Raw genomic sequence first — 21,885 nt, forward strand, 5'->3', positions numbered from 1 at the left:
ATGGTTTGTTTTGTCACATATACAGGAAGTAGTATTGTGAAGAGGTTGTAACCACTGCCGAGATTACATCAGGGGTGCTGGCTTATGACACACTGAAGTTGGATTTGGAATTGAAGGATGATTGAAACTCAGGGGTGCTGGCTTATGACACACTGAAGTTGGATTTGGAATTGAAGGATGATTGAAACTCCCTGCCTGAGCCCTGATGTTTCGCTATGTAGGATTACTGGTCTGGATTATCTTACGCTGCAGATAATTGTGTAATGGTTGACAGCCAGCTTTGGTGCATACAGATGAATGCTGGGTGAGAGCTCATTCAACTCCTCTGGATGTTTATTGGGCTGCTCGCCTAGCAACCAGTCATATTAAAACTGGGGCATGTTTGAGAACTAGAGCAAAGGCAGTGTTCCCTAAAAGCATGAATTGTTAATGGCTAAGCTATTTTTATACCAGTTTCTTCACTGTTACAGGTACATAATTTAAAATCTACATTAAACATGGTTGACTTTTTTCTAATCTATTTTTCCCAGAACGTCATTTCGGACAGCACCCCTGGATGAGACTTGTCTCATCCAGGGGTGCTGTCCTCATGACTACTGGAAAAGACTTTACCGTAAGTAAAGTGGTCTTTTTTTCCCCCCGTAACTTATAGTATGTTTACTTATTTACTGTATATTATGCATACGTGAAGTGCTAAAAGAGAAGAGGAAGAAAAACTGACAAAGTGAACCTAAACCGTGTAAAAGTAAAGTTTCACTTACCTGCTGTTAATCTGTTCCCATGCTGGTCCTCAGTTATCCTCCGTTCCCTTGCCGTGACTGTTTAGACTTTGTTGACACTGCGCCTGCATGACCCTGGCCACGCAGCCTTGTATGCGTTCATACAAGGTGCAGTACGAGCTTTTCTCTTACTTCGTCAGCCCCCAGGTAAGTGAAACTTTTTATGTAGTACGGTTTAGGTTCACTTTAAGTAGAAACTAAAGTGGGAACGGGTCACGCTTACCTATGGAGGATGAAAACTCTGGATCCTACTGAGCCTTCCTTTTCCCCTCTTTCCAGTGCAGTCATCCCCTTGGTTGAATACAACTCTGTGAGCCCTTGGAAGGCTTCAGAAGCAATCGTGTCTCCTAGTGCTCCTGAAGACAGGTGGTGGCTCCGTACTGCACTTGGGCGAGCAAATGCAAGCAATACAGAGTTGCCCGTCTTTGGGAGCACTCGGGACACAAGTGCTTCTGAGGTCTTCCAAGGGGTTCCAAAGGCGGTGTAACTTCAGTGGGGACAGCAGAGGAATAAAGAGGGGACAGGGAAGTCTCAGTAGGACCCATAGCCTTCCCTCGCCATAAGCAAGTATCTGACTTTACCTCACTACAGATGTGCTCAGGGCTGTGGAGTCAGAGCAATTTTGGGTACCTGGAGTCTGAGTCAGTGGTTTCATAAACTGAGTTGGAGTCGGATGATTTTTGTACCGACTCCACAGCCCTGGATGTGCTTTGCTTAAAAAAAATTATAAAAGAAATGTGGAATTTAGGAGTTGGTCTCAACAGTCTAGGAGCCAGTAATACATTCTCAGGTGCTTTATTAACAGAAGACAAAAGGTGCCAGCTGTGGAGGTGCCCATACATGTAGTGGTGTGTGCGTAGCAGTGTTCTCCCCAGAATTTTTTTCCGACTGGGGGGCAGGAAAAAGTATCCGGGGGTCTCCCAGCATTTTAGCGATTCTGCAGTTCTGCCATTGTGATATTTAATATATTGGTACTGAATGGGACAGTGGAGGAGTGCATGCATCCAGGACTGTGGAGTCGGTACAAAAATCATCCGACTCCTCAGTTTATGAAACCTCCAACTCCAGCGACCCAAAATGACTGACTCCTTAGTCTTATACTAGTCTAATACTTACTATGGATTTGGTACAAAAATCATCCGACTCCAACACCTCAGTTTATGAAACCACCAACTCTGACTCCAACTCAGACTCCAGGTACCCAAAATTGCTCAGACTCCACAGCCCTGCATGCATCTTGCATTGCACAGCAGGGCACAGTGAGAAGGTAAGACAGTTTTCTATGTACTGTCTGATGTTCATGCATTATCACACACCACTGAGTGAACTGACCTTAACATTTTAAGGGCCACTCCGCCAATTGGCATGGATGCGGCGGCAGCCCCAGGAACGCCTAACGCAGATCAGCGTGCAGTCCTGGGGGTATTTTGCAGGAGATCGCGCGCTGCAGTGGCCCATTTTGTAAAAAATGACCTGGTCTTTAGGGGGTTTAAGTCTGGTCCTGAAGTGGTTAAAGCCAGAAAACTACATTCATGACTGAAGCTTCTTAAAGGGACACTTAAGCCAGAAAAATGAGTTTTACTCACCTGGAGCTTCTACCAGCCCCCTGCAGCAGTCCTGTGCCCTCGCAGCCACTCACTAATCCTCTGGATCTCCGCTGCCAGCTAGTTTCGTTTTTGCTGACAGGCCCGACAAGACTGGCCACGCGTAGCTGTCTCCGCTTTCCCGACTGCAATAAGCGCTATTGCGAGCCGCAACGCGTACAAAGATGCGCGTTACTAACGCATAGATATGCGGCAACGCGAATTTTTGTACGCATTGCGGCCTGCAATAGCGCTAATTAGTCGGGAATGCAGTGAGTGATACGCGTGGCCAGTCCTGTCGGCGAAAATGAAACTAGCGGACAGCGGGGGACCAGAGGAGCCATGAGTGGCTGCGAGGGCACAGGACTGCTGCAGGGGGCTGGTAGAAGCACCAGGTGAGTAAAGCTCTTTTTTTTTTTCTGGCTTAAAGGGACACTTAAGTCAAACAAAAAATGAGTTTTACTCACCTAGGGCTTCCAATAGCCCCCTGCAGCTGTCCGGTGCCCTCGCCGTCTCCCTTCGATCCTCCTGACCCCGCCGGCAGCCACTTCCTGTTTCGGTGACAGGAGCTGACAGGCTGGGGACGCAAGTGATTCTTCGCGTTCCCAGACACATTAGCACCCTCTATGCTGCTATATGATATATGCTATAGCAGCATAGATGGCGCTATTGTGGCCTGGAACGCGAAGAATCACTCGCGTCCCCAGCCTGTCAGCTCCTGTCACCGAAACAGGAAGTGGCTGCCGGCGGGGTCAGGAGGATCGAAGGGAGACGGCGAGGGCACCGGACAGCTGCAGGGGTCTATTGGAAACCCTAGGTGAATAAAACTCATTTTTTTTTTTGGTTTAAGTGTCCCTTTAAGTGTCCCTTTAGATTGTGGCTTCTAGAAAAGTGATGGGGATATTTACCTATTTTAATGTCCTATCATTTGACCTAAGAACTCAGTGCTTGCTTATTGCTCTGTTTTTACACATTGTGACCAAGCTTGCATCTACTGATAGACCTAATGTAATAGTTGGGGAAGCAGGGAGTTGGCTTCACTCAACCAGGAAGTTGTGCTACAGGCTGGCCAGTAAAATAAATATGCTAACCCAAGACATTAACAAGGATGGCCTTAAAAAGAAACTCCGACCAAGAATTGAACTTCATCCCAATCAGTAGCTGATACCCTCCTTTACATGAGAAATCTATTCCTTTTCACAAACAGACCATCAGGGGGTGCTGTTTGTCTGATATTGTGGTGAAACCCCTCCCACAAGAAACGTACGTACTCTTGGCAGTTTCCTGTCTGTGAACCTTGCTGCATTGTGGTAAATGGCTGTTTACAGCGGTTTCCAACTGCCCAAAAAACATGCAGCCGCTACATCACCTGCCAACACTAAAAATTTCACCAAGTAATAAATGTCAAAATGTAAATCGGGGATTTAAAAGATTTTACAATGGGTAAACACTGACTCAGGGCCCTTTTTCACTAGCAATCGCAATCACAAACGCCAGCGATTGCGATTCTTCATTAATTCTGTTATGCGATTTTCATTTGCATTGCATTATCATTGTAAAAATCGCTCCAGAAAGCGATTGCGATTTCCAAATCGAAGTCACTGTAGTAGAAAATACTTTTCATTTCTATGATAAAGTAACAACCCTAGTGATTTAAAAATCACTAGCGATTTTGCGATTCAGCAATCGCTCTAGTGGAAAAGGGCCCGTTTCCACTACTAAGTGATGCGAATGCGGCTACCTAGCCGCATCGCATCACTTCCACCGCCGACCGCATCACTTCCGCATCTCCCGATGCGGAAGTGTACTGGAGGAGATGGGATGCGGCTGTGCGAGAATCTACAGCCTGCTGCAGATTCTCGGATCGCTCCGCATAACATGCATGCAATGGAAACTGTTCCATTGCCGTCCATGTGTTTCAGGACACCCGCTGTGTGATGCAGGTATGTAGCCGCATCGCACTGCTCCTAGTGGAAATGGGCCCTAAATCATTTATACAGAATTGTAAAAATGAAGGACTTTTTTTAGTATGCTATTTTCACTGGAGTTCCTCTTTAAAGGTGGATTTGTTTGGGACGTAGGCTTGAGGTTCGTGTTGTTCATTCCGGTCCCTTACCCGATATGTTTTTGCATCTGTCAACACACGTAATGAACAATGGAAGTTTTAAACCAGTTGTACCTTGGTGCTGTGTAGTCTCCTGATACTTTTCACCCACAGGATAGTGCTTTTTTTTTTTTTTATATATAAAGCAAAGCAAGTTTATAGTAAGAAAAAAGTTGAGATACCTTGCTATGGAGAGGGAAGGCTCTGGATCCCATTGAGCTCTCCCTTCATTCCCAGGGCTGTGGAGTCGGTACAAAACTCTTCCGACTACTCGGTGGGCTGAGCACCTGCTATTCACTAAGTGCTTCTGGAGACAAAGAAAACCCTGAGAATCCCCTATGAGGAGATGGGCTAGTCCAAAACCCATCAGTTCTGTAATATTTCTACTACCTACTGTAAGTGACAGCAATGTAGGAGAAAAGTAATTGATAGCTCATTTTACTCTGGAAGAAATATACTTTTTGTTTTCATGCATTTTAAATTTTACAGTATTTCGTGATAGTGGTCCTTTAACCCCCCTGGCGGTATTAAAAATTCCGCCAGGAGGCAGCGTAGCAGTTTTTTTTTTTTTTTTTCTTCTATCATGTAGCGAGCCCAGGGCTCGCTACATGATAGCCGCTGCTCAGCTGCATCCCCCCGCCCGCTTCGATCGCCTTCGGCGATCTCCGATCAGGAAATCCCGTTCAAAGAACGGGATTTCCTGAAGGGCTTCCCCCGTCGCCATGGCGACGGGGCGGGATGACGTCACCGACGTCAGGACGTCATTGGGAGTCCCGAACCACTCCTCAGCGCTGCCTGGCACTGATTGGCCAGGCAGAGCACAGGGTCTGGGGGGGGGGGGCGCGGCGCGACAGATAGCGGCGACCGAGCGCGGGGCGGCGGCGATCGGTGTGCCAAGGAGGTTAAACAATACCAGTTGCCTGGCAGCCCTGCTGATTTATTTGACTGCAGTAGTGTCTCAATAATAGGGATGCTCGCTGGATTCCGGCCGGAATTAGGTCAATTCCGATGGTCGGAACGGAATTGCTATACCTATCAAACGGAATTCCGTGGAATTTTTTTAATTTCCGCTGAATTTTCTGGAATTGAGAAAAAATTCTCTCCTCCTCCTCCCCATCCATCCATCCTCTTGTATCATCTGTCCGTCCGTCCGTCCATCCAGCCATCCTCTTGTATCATTCATCCATCCATCCTCTTGCATCATCCATCCATCCTCTTGTATCATCCATCCATCCTCTTGTATCATCCATCCATCCTCTTGCATCATCCATCCATCCATCCATCCTCTTGCATCATCCATCCATCCTCTTGCATCATCCATCCATCCATCCTCTTGCATCATCCATCCATCCTCTATCATCCATCCATCCTCTATCATCCATCCATCCTCTAGTATCATCCATCCTCTAGTATCATCCATCCTCTAGTATCATCCATCCTCTTGTATCATCCATCCTCTTGTATCATCCATCCTCTTGTATCATCCATCCATCCTCTTGTATCATCCATCCTCTTGTATCATCCATCCATCCTCTTGTATCATCCATCCATCCTCTTGTATCATCCATCCATCCTTTTGTATCATCCATCCATCCTCTTGTATCATCCATCCATCCTCTTGTATCCTCCATCCATCCTCTTGTATCCTCCATCCATCCTCTTGTATCCTCCATCCATCCATCCTCTTGTATCCTCCATCCATCCATCCATCCTCTTGTATCCTCCATCCATCCATCCTCTTGTATCCTCCATCCATCCATCCTCTTGTATCCTCCATCCATCCTCTTGTATCCTCCATCCATCCATCCTCTTGTATCCTCCATCCATCCTCTTGTATCCTCCATCCATCCATCCTCTTGTATCTTCCATCCATCCATCCTCTTGTATCCTCCATCCATCCATCCTCTTGTATCTTCCATCCATCCATCCTCTTGTATCCTCCATCCATCCATCCTCTTGTATCCTCCATCCATCCATCCTCTTGTATCCTCCATCCATCTATCCTCTTGTATCCTCCATCCATCTATCCTCTTGTATCCTCCATCCATCTATCCTCTTGTATCCTCCATCCATCTATCCTCTTGTATCCTCCATCCATCTATCCTCTTGTATCCTCCATCCATCTATCCTCTTGTATCCTCCATCCATCTATCCTCTTGTATCCTCCATCCATCTATCCTCTTGTATCCTCCATCCATCTATCCTCTTGTATCCTCCATCCATCTATCCTCTTGTATCCTCCATCCATCTATCCTCTTGTATCCTCCATCCATCTATCCTCTTGTATCCTCCATCCATCTATCCTCTTGTATCCTCCATCCATCCATCCATCCTCTTGTATCCTCCATCCATCCATCCATCCTCTTGTATCCTCCATCCATCCATCCTCTTGTATCCTCCATCCATCCATCCTCTTGTATCCTCCATCCATCCATCCTCTTGTATCCTCCATCCATCCATCCTCTTGTATCCTCCATCATCTTGTAGGGAATTGCAGTTTTTAAAAAGCCACCTTACTGGGATTTGAACCCAGGTCTCAGTGTAGTAGGTATCTTGACTTACCCCCTAGACCACCAACCATACTACATGCTAAAGCCAGCCTAGCATGTACCATTATCAATCCACGAGAAAAAGTAGCATGCTTAAAGAGACACTGAAGCGAGACTAAATCTCGCTTCAGCTCTCATAAAACGCCGCTATCCCGCGGCTTAACGGGGGTCCCTTCACCCCCAACCCACCCCCCGCAAACCTTGGTCGCAGACTTGGTTGCTTATTTCTTCTTCCTGGAGGCAAGGGCTAATGGCTGCAGCCCTGCCTCCCAGCGCGTCAGACGCGCATCGCCGCCTCTCCCCACCCCTCCACTGAGGGGCGGGGGAGAGGCGGAGATACGCGCTGACAGACGCGCGTGGGGCAGGGCTGCGGCGGTTAGCCCTGCCCCAATGCGGAAGCGCTCCCCCGCATTACGGAGGGGATTGGGGGGACAGGGACCCCCGTTAAGCCGCGGGATAGCGGCGTTTTAGCAGGGGCACATGTGTCCCTGCTATATATGAGGTCTGAAGCGAGATCTATTCTCGCTTCAGACTCTCTTTAAGGATTTGTAGCGTGTCAAAAACCAACTCACCATGGCTGGGAATTGGACCCAGGTCTCAGTGTGTGGTAGGCAACTGACTTATCCGCTATACCACCAACACTACATGCTGAAGCCAGCCTAGCATGTACCATTGTGATATACCCAAGAGAAAAATGAGCTCACTAGGACTTGATGCCATTGAACTGAATTTTCAGCTTAAAACCATCAAAGGATACCGGCAGAATTTCACAGGCATTTTCGGAATTCCGCCAGATTGAAAAAGCAATTCTGTTCCGACCGAACGGAATGAGCAATTTCCGCCTGAGGAATTTTTTTCCCGACTGAATCCATAATTCCGCGGAAATTCGTAAAAATCCGGCGGAATTTTCAGAACGACGGAATTTAACACCGACGGAATCCGTGATTTCCGGCGGAACGGAATTTGCTGGTTCCGGTCATCCCTACTCAATAACTCCAAAAACAAGCATGTGGCTAATCCTGTCAGATCTGACAATGTCACAACACCTGATCTGCTGCCTGCTTGTTCAGGGTCTATGGCTGAAAGTATTAGAGGCAGAAGATTAGCAGGACGTCCAGGCAACTAATATTGCTTAAATTGAAACAAATAAGGCAGCCTCCCTATCACTCACCTCTGGTTCACTTTAAATGTTTCTGGGTCAGTGTGTGGTATTTGCGGTGTCACAGCTTTATAGCTGCCCATTAATCAAGTTTTATGACTGTTCCAGATGTGTAATTTGACTGACACTAAATAGCCTTGCGCAGGAGCGAATGCACCTCTGATTTTGGTTGACCAGGAACCGTCAAAGCCTAACTTAAAAACTAAACAAAGCTATTTTTAACAGCAATCGGAAGTAAATAAACATGCATAGAAGCAGTGTTAGTCTGAATACCTGTTTCATGGGTGAAATACAACTTGAAACTGCAGTACCAACTTTCTTTTGGTGTAAATTCAGCTGTTGGGCGGATCAGATCAGTCCAGTCGTGTGACTGAGGCAAAAGTGGAAGAATAGATGGTACACTAGATTTCCCAGAAACCTTGCATTACATTACAAAAAATGTTTGCTCATAAGGCGGTTGGATGCTTAAATCTGACAAAGTTTACCACCTTAATGCTAATGGCAAGTAATATTAAGACCTCAACTTTAAAGAGAACCCGAGGTGGGTTTGAAGAATACTATCTGCATACAGAGGCTGGATCTGCCTATACAGCCCAGCCTCTGTTGCTATCCCAAACCCCCCTAAGGTCCCCCTGCACTCTGCAATCCCTCATAAATCACAGCCACGCTGCTGACAAACAGCTTGTCAGAGCTGGCTGTGTTTATCTCTATAGTGTCAGTCTGCTGCTCCCCCCGCCTCCTGCAGAACTCCAGTCCCCGCCTGCATCCCTTCCCTCCCTGCTCATTAGAGGGAAGGGACGGGGCAGGGACCGGAGCTATGCAGGAGGCGGGGGAGCAGCTGAGACTGACACTACAGATGTAAACACAGCCTCAGCCTGATTTATGAGGGATTGCAGAGTGCAGGGGGACCTTAGTGGAGGTTTGGGATAGCAACAGAGGCTGGGCTGTATAGGCAGATCCAGCCTCTGTATGCAGATAACATTCTTTACACACCTCGGGTTCTCTTTAAGCAGTAAACATAAAGTTCTTACTGTTGCAAAAATCTTTGCCCATCTCGTCATGGGGGGTTCTCTTTATTTTCAGAAGTACTTAGTGAATGGTCCAACTGCCAAAAAAGTGTGCAGCGAGTACGGAGGCTGGCCAGCATCATTTCATAAATCTTTTTCAAGGAGTGTCGTTATAAAGGATAAAGCCTTTGCTGGGATTCCCTTATGGAGAGAGAACTAGCTGAAAACCTGTCAGTTCTGTCAGATTTCTAATGCCTACTATAAGTGCCAGCTTGTAGGTGAAAAGTTATTTATGGCTTATTTTACTCTGGAAGAAACATGCTTATTTGTATGTGTTTACATGTATTTTAAATGTTAAGATTTTTACGACAGTGGTCCTTTAAACTGCAGTTATCCATGCAGAGGATTTTCATTATGAAAAGTAGTTTATAATGCTTTTAATATTTACAATTAACATTTTCAGAATTTGCCATGTTTATCGTGTACCCAACGAGTTCCTTTTTTTCTGTAATACAAATGGGACACAAAGGCATGTTCTATGCTTAATGACATGCATCTGTGTGCCGCTGTCTGATCCCAGTCCCTTCTCTCTCTCCTCCCCCCCCCCCCCTGCAGCAGACCCCTGAAAATACTAATGGGATTATGTGCATTAGTTAAAGGAATAAACATGTTGGCTTCCATATCCATTTGGCACCCAAGAAACTTGTGAGTTGGAGACTGGATTTGAAGCCACAAACAAAAATGCCATGTAGAAGTCAGTACCTGCTAGAGTTTGGGGATCACCAGGAAGGATGGGTTTATATAAGGCTTACAAGATGGGAAAGAGGTTTCAAATGGTTATCGGGAAGGAGATTTGTGGTGTCAGTGAGATGAAATGTCATTTGTTACAGAAGTGTGGCAAAGCTTCCACTTGCCCCTCAGGATTAATGGCGTTTGGATGGTATAGGGGTGGCTGTTCTGGCAGAAGCCAGCTGGGAGCCATACTTTGGCTTCATAAATTTTGTAGGCTAAAGACCTTCTTCTTTTTACCACAATTACTGCGTGAGAGCTGCTTCCTCTTCTATCCCAGCGGCTCGCTGCCCATGCAGTTTGCATTGTGAAGGGGGTGTTCCCGACATGCAAGTGAATGGAAACTGGCAGCTGCAGGCAATGACTCAGTGCAGGGTTAGCTGTGTTATGGAGAGGTGCTTCTGGCTGCAAGAGGGATGGTGCAAGCATGTTACCTATAATGGGGTTTATATCCTAGTGAGCTCAGTTGAAAAAGAAAAAGCAAATTGTTGTACCATGTTAAAGCTGCCTGTGTTGCATGGCTTGCCATCCAGAAAGCACGTCAAGCATGGCTTGCCATCCAGAACGAATTGGGGCGGCATGCTGCAGATTTACGCAGCTGTATCCTAAGCCTTGCCTTGTTTCCACTCTTTGCATGAAATGCAGGTGGCTGTGGCTATGCACGGCACTGTTGCAGGGCGATTCTCCCAGATGGGTTATGAATGGGATTGCAGCGCTAATGCACAGAAATGCTTGCAACTATGCGTTGCGATATTGCAGTGACTCAACACATATATGGAAACAATTGTAAAGTGTGGCGCCTAAGGAACTAGCAGCTGCTCTACCTAGAGAGGGGTGATCCCAAAGACCCCTGATTTGAAGATAAAACTGTAAAAACAATACTAGGTAGGCGCTAATAATGCAATAGATTTAATATGCAAAATATACAATGAAGTAAAAACTGTAGCATACGTTAAATGGTCACTCATACACACTTCAATCAACCACTGCCCTGCTGCAGCAGAAAAATCTAAAAAACTAAAAACTGAAAGAAAAAATGTATGAATAAAAATGGTGCAAATTAATGCAATGAGGTAATAAAGCCCAATGGATTAATGGATGGAAATAACTGAGTATTATCCAATAGTGGTAGTAGGGCTTAGTAATCTAGTGATAAATGTCACAATGATCAAGCATGCAGAGGTAAATAGCAGCAAAGATGGAATTGATGAATGTTCCAGGAAGTGGTAGTTACTCACAACCTCCGTTGATGTTCCGTGTATCAGTCCTGGAGCCGCTCTATCCTGTCCGCCCCGGCCGGCGGCTGGGCAGGAGAGACTGAGACCCGCTGTTTGGCTGGTAAGTAACAGCAGAGTCGGGCAAGCTAACCCGGCTTCAGTACGGATATACCAGCGCTTGGTGTCCGGAAAGTCTTGCCGTAATCCCGAACTCCACCAAGTAACGCTGTTCGTGCTGGATGCACCTCCTTCCGCGATGGTGCTCGTGACGTCACTGCAGCCTGGCCTATCGCGATAGGCCAGGCTGCAGTGACGTCACGAGCACCATCGCGGAAGGAGGTGCATCCAGCACGAACAGCGTTACTTGGTGGAGTTCGGGATTACGGCAAGACTTTCCGGACACCAAGCGCTGGTATATCCGTACTGAAGCCGGGTTAGCTTGCCCGACTCTGCTGTTACTTACCAGCCAAACAGCGGGTCTCAGTCTCTCCTGCCCAGCCGCCGGCCGGGGCGGACAGGATAGAGCGGCTCCAGGACTGATACACGGAACATCAACGGAGGTTGTGAGTAACTACCACTTCCTGGAACATTCATCAATTCCATCTTTGCTGCTATTTACCTCTGCATGCTTGATCATTGTGACATTTATCACTAGATTACTAAGCCCTACTACCACTATTGGATAATACTCCGTTATTTCCATCCATTAATCCATTGGGCTTTATTACCTCATTGCATTAATTTGCACCATTTTTATTCATACATTTTTTCTTTCAGTTTTTAGTTTTTTAGATTTTTCTGCTGCAGCAGGGCAGTGGTTGTGATTGAAGTGTGTATGAGTGACCATTTAACGTATGCTACAGTTTTTACTTCATTGTATATTTTGCATATTAAATCTATTGCATTATTAGCGCCTACCTAGTATTGTTTTTACATATATGGAAACCTCACAGTGCATTATTTAGTACTTTTATTATTATTTAGTACTTGTATAGCGCTGACAACTTATGCAGCGCTGTACAGAGTATACATTGTCTCGTCACTTTACTGTCCCTCAAAGGGGCTCACAATTGAATCCCTACCATAGTCTTATTTATTGTGTAGTGTATGTATCGTAGTCTAGGGCCAATTAACTTATGTCTGTCTTTGGGGTGCGGGAGGAAACTGGAGTGCCCAGAGGAAACCCATGCAGATACAGGAGAACATACAAACTCCTTGCAGATGTTGACCTGGCTGGGATTTGAACCACAGCGTTGCAAAGGCGAGAGCGCTAACTACTACGCCACCGTGCTGTGTTGCTCTGCATATCCAAAAGCGTGGCTAAAATCGTGCAGATGGAAGCGAGCCCATAATGATCAGGGCTGCAGCTACACAGCAGAATCAGACGCAGCTCCCAGTAGCCCTGGCAATAAGCCTGTGGAAACTGGCCCCAAAAGCATGAAGCAGTGTGGATTCCAGCACAAGACTGGAGACATTAGCCAGTGTGCAGTCTGATGTCCTTGTGGATCGCACTGTAATCAGCAGTGCAGCGCATAAGGTCTTGTTCTCATCTAACCAGTGCAGATGGCAATGCGATCAGAACACAACGCGTACGATCGCACACCATCTGCGCCGCTACCTGCTGCTGATCCCATCCATAGAAAGTGGTGATCAGCTCTAAGGCCTCGTTCACATCATACGTGCCTCCGTGCGCATTTGGAAGCACGTATGATGTGGTGGCATGCAGGACCGGCAGAAGGGCGTAGACGGCCCTTCACATCTGCGCCGCTACCTGCTGCTGATCCCATCCATAGAAAGTGGTGATCAGCTCTAAGGCCTTGTTCACATCATACGTGCCTCCGTGCGCATTTGGAAGCACGTATGATGTGGTGGCATGCAGGACCGGCAGAAGGGCGTAGACAGCCCTTCTGCCATTCACATCTGCGCAGCAGTACGATGCGCTTTTGTACTGCTGCCTGCGTTTTGCCTGCAAGCGCAGAGCTGATCCCATCACGGTCTATGAATGGGATCAGCAGCGTTATGATCGCACTGCCATCTGCGCTGAGTAGATGGAGACGTAAGGGCCCTTTTCCACTGGCTGCGATCCGATTTAAAAAGCGCATTGCAGCCGTTTTCTAATCGCTAGAGCACCGCGATAACATGTAAATCGCGGTGCTCTTTTTCCACTACGGTGCTTCGATCGCAATTAGTTTTTGCCGAAACTATCGCTGTCCTGCGCGATTCTCATCGCAATCGCGTTGCACTTCTGACGGCGGTAAAGCAGAACGCTGACAGTGGATAAAGAAACCTGTGTGATCGCAAGCGCAGGTGATTTGCGATTGCTAGTGTTAAAGGGCCCTAAGTGTGGACAGGCCCTTATCATGTCTGATGCAACACAGTACTATGCGCCAGGCAATCCCATAACCCCCTCCCATAGCTTAAATATAATGGCAATAGATCTCTGGTGAATGCACTGCATGTCTATGGCCTCGGACCCACATGCAGATTGGGTTTTTGGCTCCTTGATGCATGCTTTGTTCCAGGCATCACCATGACTACTAGGCCACTTAGGAATCAAGATGGCGGCCTCCATCTACTATTCAGGGAGCTGCCCTCACCCTAAAAGGAACCATTCGCTCTCTGGCAGCGTATGTTAGGATGCGCCCCTATCTGTACAGCGAGCCGTAGTACCAGCGCTCATGCACTACAAGCGGCTGTGTGCTTTGCTATGGTCAGTAGTGGGCAACAGCGATTCCTGGCCGCCTCCTCGGCTCGGCTGCTGACACCCGGCGTCGGTCTGGTTCCGCTGAGCAGACCCGTTTGCCGCTGCCCAGGCCTCGCTGTCTGCACAATCGCTGGCCTTACAGGCTTCCGTATCCCAGCGCACTGTGCCGCTTATGGCTGCGGCTCCTAAGATGGCGGCTGTTCCCCGGCCCGCCCACACCGTTGGAATGCGCAGAGCGCGCGTGCCCGCGGGTGTTCGCTCGCCCCCGGCACGTATCCTGCGCTCTTCCAGCGATCCCGCAGGGCCTCGCATGAGCGGGGGGAGTGCTGGTCCTGGAGACTGTGTATCGGGAACATGTAATCACTTCATGAGCAGCAGGACGCTGTGTACAAATGTGCAGCTCCCTTCCACCCTGTTACCTCTTGTAGTAACCATATAGCTAATTACTTTTGCTAGTGCCATTATATTGTTTTAGTGATTTTCATGTTGAAATTGGAAACTTCAGTTAACACACAAACAGTTGTGTGTGCTGCAAAGTGTCATTTAAAGGGGCACTACAGTGAAAAACTGTAACATTTTAAATATGTGCAAACATACAAATAAGTACATTTTTTCCAGAGTAAAATGAGCCATAAATAACTCTTCTCCTATGGTGCTGACACTTACAGTAAGTAGTAGAAATCTGACAGAAGTGACAGGTTTTGGACTAGTCAATCTCTTTATAGGGGATTCTCAGGGATATATTTTCAAAAGCACTTCGTGAATGGCAGTTGCTCTGTCCACCTGCCAAAAAACTGTGTAGCGAGCAGGAAAGCTGGCCAGCATCATTGTTTAAATCCTTTTTAGGGAATATAGTTATAAAGAATAAAAGCCTTGCTGAGAATCCCCTATGAAGAGATGGACTAGTCCAAAACCTGTCACTTCTGTCAGATTTTTTACTGCCTACTGTAAGTGACAGCATTATAGAAGTAATTTGTGGCTAATTTTTACTCTGGAAAAATGTACTTATGTGTATATGTTTGCATATATTTTCAATTTTAGTTTTTCGCTGCAGTACCACTTTAAATATAACATCAGACAGAATGAGAGATGGGTAGATACAGAGGTAAAGGTAGCCATCTCTGGCTAGATTATAAGCTAACTAGTAGACCCAAGCCCGTTTAAAAACTGGCTCTAGGTCTTTCTTTTTTTTTTTTCCCGCCTGTCGCATAACGTGCCCCTAACGCAACGCCTGGTGGTGTTGGATGTGGACGTCAGAGCGAGCCGCATTGTGCAGCTCACTCTGGCGTCCGTGCTGCGTACTCTTGGACGCATGCGGCATCACGTGGTCCAGCCAATCGCCGCACAGAGCAGCCGCTCCAGGAAGTAAACACTGCGCACGTCACAAAGTGCAGTGAATATTAGCCATGTGCCTGGCCGCTCTCCCCTCCTCCCCAACATTACTGAGCATGTGCAAGCAGTCTAACGCGGCTTAGCCGCGTATAAAATACTGATTGCAGTACGTTCTCTTGACGTGCAGCGTTACAATGTAACGCAACGTGGGCACTGTGAACAGCCCATTGACTTCATTACTGTGCGGTGGGCTGCGTTACAGGCTGCTCTAACGTGCGCCTGTAACGTCCCACTGTGAAAGCAGCCTTAAGGTTCCCTTTAAGGAACTAGGAATCCCACAATGCATTGCAGGAGTCTGACAGCCACAGTCATGATTCATATAGGCAAATGCATTGTGGAACTTGTAGTACCTTAACAGCTGGAGAGCCAAGCTTGTAGATCACTGGTCTAGGGCCAATTTAGGAGTAAGCCAATTAACTTATCTGTATGTTTTTGGGATGTGGGAGGAAACAGGAGTGCACGGAGGAAACCCACGTAGACACGGGGAGAAAATACAGGTGCGATAATAAACGTTTCAAATCAACTATTCTGAGTAGATAGCTACTTGAAATCCATTCAAAGCTCATCCCTGCTCTCAGGCTTTTTGCACACAGGGACGTTACAGGCGCACGTTAGTGCAGCCTGTAACGCTCCCCCCAACGCACAGCAATGTAACACAAGTGGGCTGTTCACACTGCCCACGTTGTGTTACATTGTAACGCAGCAAAGTGCTGCATGCTGTGCGTTCTCCGCGGCTAAGCTGCGTTAGACTGTTTGCACATGCTCAGTCATGTTGGGGAGGAGGGGAGAGCGGCCGGGCACATGGCTAATTAATATTCACTGCCCTCAGTGACGTGCATTGTTTACTTCCTGAAGCTGCCGCTCTGTGCGGCAATTGGCCGGGCGGGACCACGTGATGCCGCATGCGTCCAAGAGTACGCATCACGGACGCCAGAGTGAGCTGCACAACGCGGCTCACTCCGACGTCCACAGCAGAAAGCACCAGGCGTTGCGTTAGGGGCACGTTATGTGCCCTATAACGTCCCCTAAACGCAACGTCCTGGTGTGTTACTAGCCTCAAGCCTGTGTCTTTAGTCCTGGTCGCTGACGAGATGAGCGCTTTGTGCGATGAATTTACCAGATGGTAATGATGCCAAACGCTTCTGCTTGTTTGCAAAGAAGCATTAAAGGGATACTGTAGGGGGGTTGGGGGAAAATGAGTTGAAGTTACCCGGGGCTTCTAATGGTCCCCCGCAGACATCCTGTGCCCACGCAGCCGCTCACCGATGCTCCGGCCCCGCCTCTGGTTCACTTCTGGAATTTCTGACTTTAAAGTCAGAAAACCACTGCGCCTGCGTTGCCGTGTCCTCGATCCCGCTGATATCAAGAGCGCACAGCGCAGGCCCAGTATGGTCTGTGTCTGCGCAGTACACTCCTGGTGACATCAGCGGGAGCGAGGACACGGCAACGCAGGCGCAGTGGTTTTCTGACTTTAAAGTCAGAAATTCCAGAAGTGAACCGGAGGCGGGGCCGGAGCATTGGGGAGTGGCTGCGCCAACACAGGATGTCTGCGGGGGACCATTAGAAGCCCCGGGTAAGTTCAACTCATTTTTCCCAGACCCCCCTACAGTATCCCTTTTAGCATTTGCTAAGCGCGTCCTTCCCGAGCGCCTGTGTGAACTGGACCTAAATGTGGAGGTCAGTTATTTTAAAGGATTTACCCACCTGTAAAGAAAACCCAAAACCTTTAAAATAAACTTGCTGTTTGAATGTACAAATTTCGTACGGGCTTTTTTTAAGCAAAGACATTTAAACATCCTGTATAACACCAAAGCTGCATGGTGAGCATTCATGTGCTAGGTGTTTCTTCAGTGTTAATGGCAAAGATAAAAGCAAGGCCTTCAATCAGTTGTGAGTGTTAATATAACACTGGCTGTGTAGAAGGCACTTGGCAGTGTTTAAACCTTCTGTGTGTTTGTTGCCTGACTTGCTCTGCCCAGGTTGTAGGGGTCAGAGCATCTTGCAGATGTCTGTATGTGTGATATCAATGCAAAATTATGCATTTTTGTTTACTAATTTAGAATTTTGAGGCGGAGTACGTTTTTTAATTAGCTCATGTATTGTTCTCCTAACCCCTTCTCTCTTTCCTCCATGCCATTTTCTTTTGACAGTAAATTATGATTACACTACCTCAAACACAAGCCCCCCCCACCCCACCTGGCACCTTACCCAATAATGTTTGCTATGTCCAATGCCAATGTGTACCAAAAATAATTCTAAAGCAGCCCATACACTCAGCCGATTTTCTGGCCGACCGATCGATCGCGGTCGATCGATCGATCGCAAATCGGTTGGCCAATCGACCGATCGACGGCCGATTTCGATCGATTTCGATGGATTTCCATCGAACTTGCAGGGTGGAAAATTTAGGTCGATCTGATGAGATTGCTTATCAGTTTGCATTGGCCTTAATGGAAATCTGATGGCAAAAAAATGCCATCAGATCGAATTTCAACAGATTTCAAACTGAAATCTATTGGAATTCTATTCTGGTAAAAAATGTTCTAAAAATGCATCAGATAGATCATCAGATGCATTTCTTATCTGTCTGCTGCCAATCTGACGAGTGTATGGGCACCTTAAGTGTGGCATCCGTCACACTTAGCGAAATCTGATTGTTTAATTGCAAAAAAAAATTGCACTTGAGCGAAGCACTTCTGAATATTGAGAAGGCCCATTCAACATATACTTTGTCCATTGGCCCCCTGTGGTTTTTTTTTTTTTTGCTTTTTTTTTTTTCCTTCCCCCATTCTATGTATTCATTCATTTTTTATTTTTTGCATATATTTTTGGTAACCTTAAACATTTTTGCCCCCTGGATTGCGTATATTTTTATTTAATTTATTAAGATTGTCTGATTAATGGTATGTACAGTCTACATATGTTCCCATCTTTAAAGTTTTTATTGGCTTTCATGGTACAGTATGACCATTAACTGTAGATTTTTCAGTACATTAATTTGAATATTTTGCATGCCTTCGAAAGTATAGACCTTGCTTGTGAGAAATTTTCATGGCTAAATTTTATTTTAGGCTATAATGTGAAAGTAATTGACTTATCGAGATAAGTTGACAGATGTGACCTTTAATTTTTCTTTTAATTTAGGAAATCAACTAACCGTTTGTTTGTTTTGTTTTTTCTACAGGCAAAAGAAATTCTAACAAAGGAATCAAATGTTCAAGAAGTAAGATGCCCGGTCACAGTGTGTGGAGATGTCCACGGACAGTTTCATGACCTTATGGAATTGTTCAGAATTGGAGGCAAATCACCAGACACAAATTATTTATTTATGGGAGATTATGTGGACAGAGGTTACTATTCAGTGGAGACAGTAACATTACTAGTTGGACTGAAGGTAAGTGTGATCTGTGCATATGTGCAGTTGGTCTTATTCAATTGTGGAGAATTCTCAGGCCACATAGTGCATTTTAGAGGCCCACTATACTCTTTGCAAAGGTTACATTTCATGTCATGAACATAATTTAGGCGAAGTCTACAATTAAAGGACATGTAGCGAGAGGTATGTGGAGGCTGCCATATTTATTTCCTTTTAAAGCGGCTTCGAGATGAAAAAATAAACTAACAAGTAACTTGTCTATATATCTTATCTAAAGTTTAGATGGCTTACACAGCAAATCTAGCTGAAACCGGCTTCAATAGAATGATTATTTCTTCCTGTGATACAATGACAGCAGCTATGTTTGTAAACATTACAAACAGGCAAGCTTATCTGCATCTTGAGCACTCAGCATGTGAAAAAAACCTAATCCCCCCCCCCCCCCCTTCCCCTCTGCCTCTGAAATCTCTGGCTAGTAAAACCTCCCCCTCCTCCTGCCCAGACTGAGCTCCCATGAGCACTTGCTACTGTCAGAAAATGTCTTGGCTCTCTGAAAACATGTGGACGGGGCTTGTTTAGTTTATAGGGAATACGAGTATTAAAACAAAGTATTTGGCTTAAGGAATGCCCTGTAAACTATATGAAAGGAACACAATTATGCAATGAGTAAAAGTTTCTCTGATCCACTTTAATGCTGGGAATACACGATGCGTTTTTGCGTTCGTTTTTGCCGTCGTTTTCGCTTTCGTTCGATTCTACTCTCGATTCACTGCTCGATTCTCCTCTCGATTCCTTATCTTTTCTTATCAATTACATTCACTTGAATGAGGAGGATCGAAACGAAAGTAGAATCGACCAGATCCAACAGGTTGGAATTTATCTATCGAACCCATCTATCTAAAGTAAAAACTTAACGTGTATTCCCAGCATAAGCAATAACAGTTGCTTGACTATCCTGCTGATTCTGTCTCAAATACTTTTAGTCATAGACCCTGAACAAGCATACAGCAGATCAGGTGTTTCTGACATTGTTCGATCTGAAAAGATGAGCTGCATGCTTGTTTCTGTTACTCAGACGCTACTACAGGCAAATAGATCTGCAGGGCTGCCAGGCAGCTGGTATTGTTTAAAAGAAAATTTTCTCATTTCAGTTGTCCTTTAAAACCTCTCTCCAGACACAGAGCTAAACATGTCTGATAGCTTGGTCATTTGAGTTCTGGTATGCTACCTTTTGTGGAGAAGGATTCTGCAGCTGAAGATCCTGTTGTGACATTTTGATTACATGACAAAAAGCACTGAATTAGTTTGAGGCTTTGTGGGTGTGGCTGCTGCCTTGATGCATCATCACCACTATTCAGAATCAAAGGTGGGAAGGCACCGACTGAATCTGTCAGATTATTAGTCTACAGCAGCCAGTCTGTGGTACAGGGAGTCTAGTCTTCTGAAAAAGGTACTTTATCACGTTCTTACATCAACTAATAAAGCAGCTTATAGACAAAAGTGCTAGGAATACAATAAAATATAGCTGGCCATTGCACAATAAAAATTGCACAGATATTACTGCATGGTCAATGTTGCATGAACAGTATTGCACAAATATCGCTGCACGATCATGCAACACTGTCCAACTTCATAAGTTCTAGGAATACACTTCTGCTCGGAGTGGGGCTGTAAAGTGCACCTGAACTGAGGGATGTGGTGGCTGCCATATTTAATGTTTAAACAATACCAGATTCCTGGCATCTTGCTGATATCTTTGGCTGATCCAGTCAAACCTCAATCAGAAACAGCTGATCTGTATTCTTATTCAGGGTCCATGGCTAAAAGTACAAGCGCCAGAGGATCAGCAGGACAGCCAGGCAACTGGTATTATTTAAGGGCCTGTTTACATTATAAATCACCAGCGCTATTGTTATAGTTGCTACTGAGCGATTTGTTGTTTTGTAAGCACTTTTCTCTGCACTTCTCTAAGTGCTTTAGCAGAGAAATTTGTTTTTCGCTTCCTAAAAAAATACAATGTATTTATTCATAAAAGCACTCGGGAAATTGCTATACAAAGCGCTTTTTCAAGCACTTTGTGATTTCCCTATACCTTCTATTGAGCCAAAGCGCTCCAAATGGTTCAGGCAGCGCTTTTGGAAGCGGATAGCAATTGAACCACTCATATGTGAACACTCTATCATAGGGAATCATTGCATAAGCGCTTTTAGGGCGATTTTCTAAAATCGCCAGCGCTTAAAAAAATAAAAATCTGCAAACACTCAGTATGAACAAGCCCTAAAAGGAAATAAATGTCAGCCTCCATATCCCTCTCAGTTCAGATGTGCTTTAATATCTTTGAAGCATTTAAAATGCCTCCTATAGTTAGTTCATGGTTTTTCTCATGCACTTGGGCACATGCTTTTTCAGCTTCAGAAAAGCCTGCTTGGAGGGGAAGGAGACACCTTTTTGAAATATTGGGCATAAGCTGGAAGTGTGGTGATCTCTAACGTCTCTACAAAGGTGCTTGATATGGTTTAGATCAGGGATCCCCAACCCCGGGCCGGCTTGAGCCAGTCTGTAGGCCTTGCCTCTTTTCAATTTCAGTCATGTGGAGTTTCACCAGGTGTGCCATCCTTATTGCAGGTGTCAGGTGTGCTGCCTGATCCTCCATACAGCACCAGATACTAATACATCTGGAGCCGTACACTGCAGCACAGCTGAATGCTATAATGCGGATGCACCACCTAGTGACAGGGCTGTGGAGTTGGTACAAAAATCATCCAGCTCAGACTCCTCAGTTTATGAAGCCATCGACTGGCTCAGGCTCCTCGACTCCACAGCCCTACCTAGTGATGTTCAGGAGTGAAATTTTAGAGATGTAATGCTGGCAGACCGGTGCAGTTGATGGTATGACTGCGCTGATGTGTGCTACTTAGCATGGAAATACAGGGAGTGTTATGTTGGTGATCAGGGCATTGTTGGGTTTAGTGGGAAATTCCATGCACCTGCACCTCTCCCTAACCCCTCAATCTTGGATGCTTGCTCTGTAGGGAGTATTTGCATAAGTAGGCAAAGGGTTCATTGGTTTTGCAGCGCTGGGGGCAGATTCATTTAACTTCAGTAAGCAGAATAACGTGCGGAAAGTCTTACCACACCATGAGTAGAGTGTAAGGCAATACATTACATGCAATGCATTATGCTCTACTCATCTGGCAGTAAGACCTTATCCACATTATTCTGCTTA

At 46.0% G+C, this 21,885-nt stretch overlaps 1 protein-coding gene across 2 annotated transcripts in view; it reads left to right on the forward strand.

Annotated features, from left to right (window-relative positions):
* The window catches only part of PPP2CA (protein phosphatase 2 catalytic subunit alpha), a 36,755-nt gene that overhangs the window by 3,518 nt on the left and 11,352 nt on the right, over positions 1–21,885 (forward strand). The window contains exons 1-2 of one of the 2 annotated variants that reach the window (XM_068277918.1): positions 14,207–14,285; positions 18,468–18,677. In XM_068277918.1, the coding sequence (XP_068134019.1) occupies positions 14,259–14,285; positions 18,468–18,677 (237 nt within the window). In that variant the 5' untranslated portion in view covers positions 14,207–14,258. Of the gene's footprint in view, positions 1–14,206; positions 14,286–18,467; positions 18,678–21,885 lie in introns of those variants that run through there. The other variant, XM_068277920.1, reaches the window with a different exon arrangement.

Source organism: Hyperolius riggenbachi, chromosome 3, assembly GCF_040937935.1.
Source record: "Hyperolius riggenbachi isolate aHypRig1 chromosome 3, aHypRig1.pri, whole genome shotgun sequence".
In the NCBI taxonomy this organism is placed as follows: Eukaryota; Metazoa; Chordata; class Amphibia; order Anura; family Hyperoliidae; genus Hyperolius; species Hyperolius riggenbachi.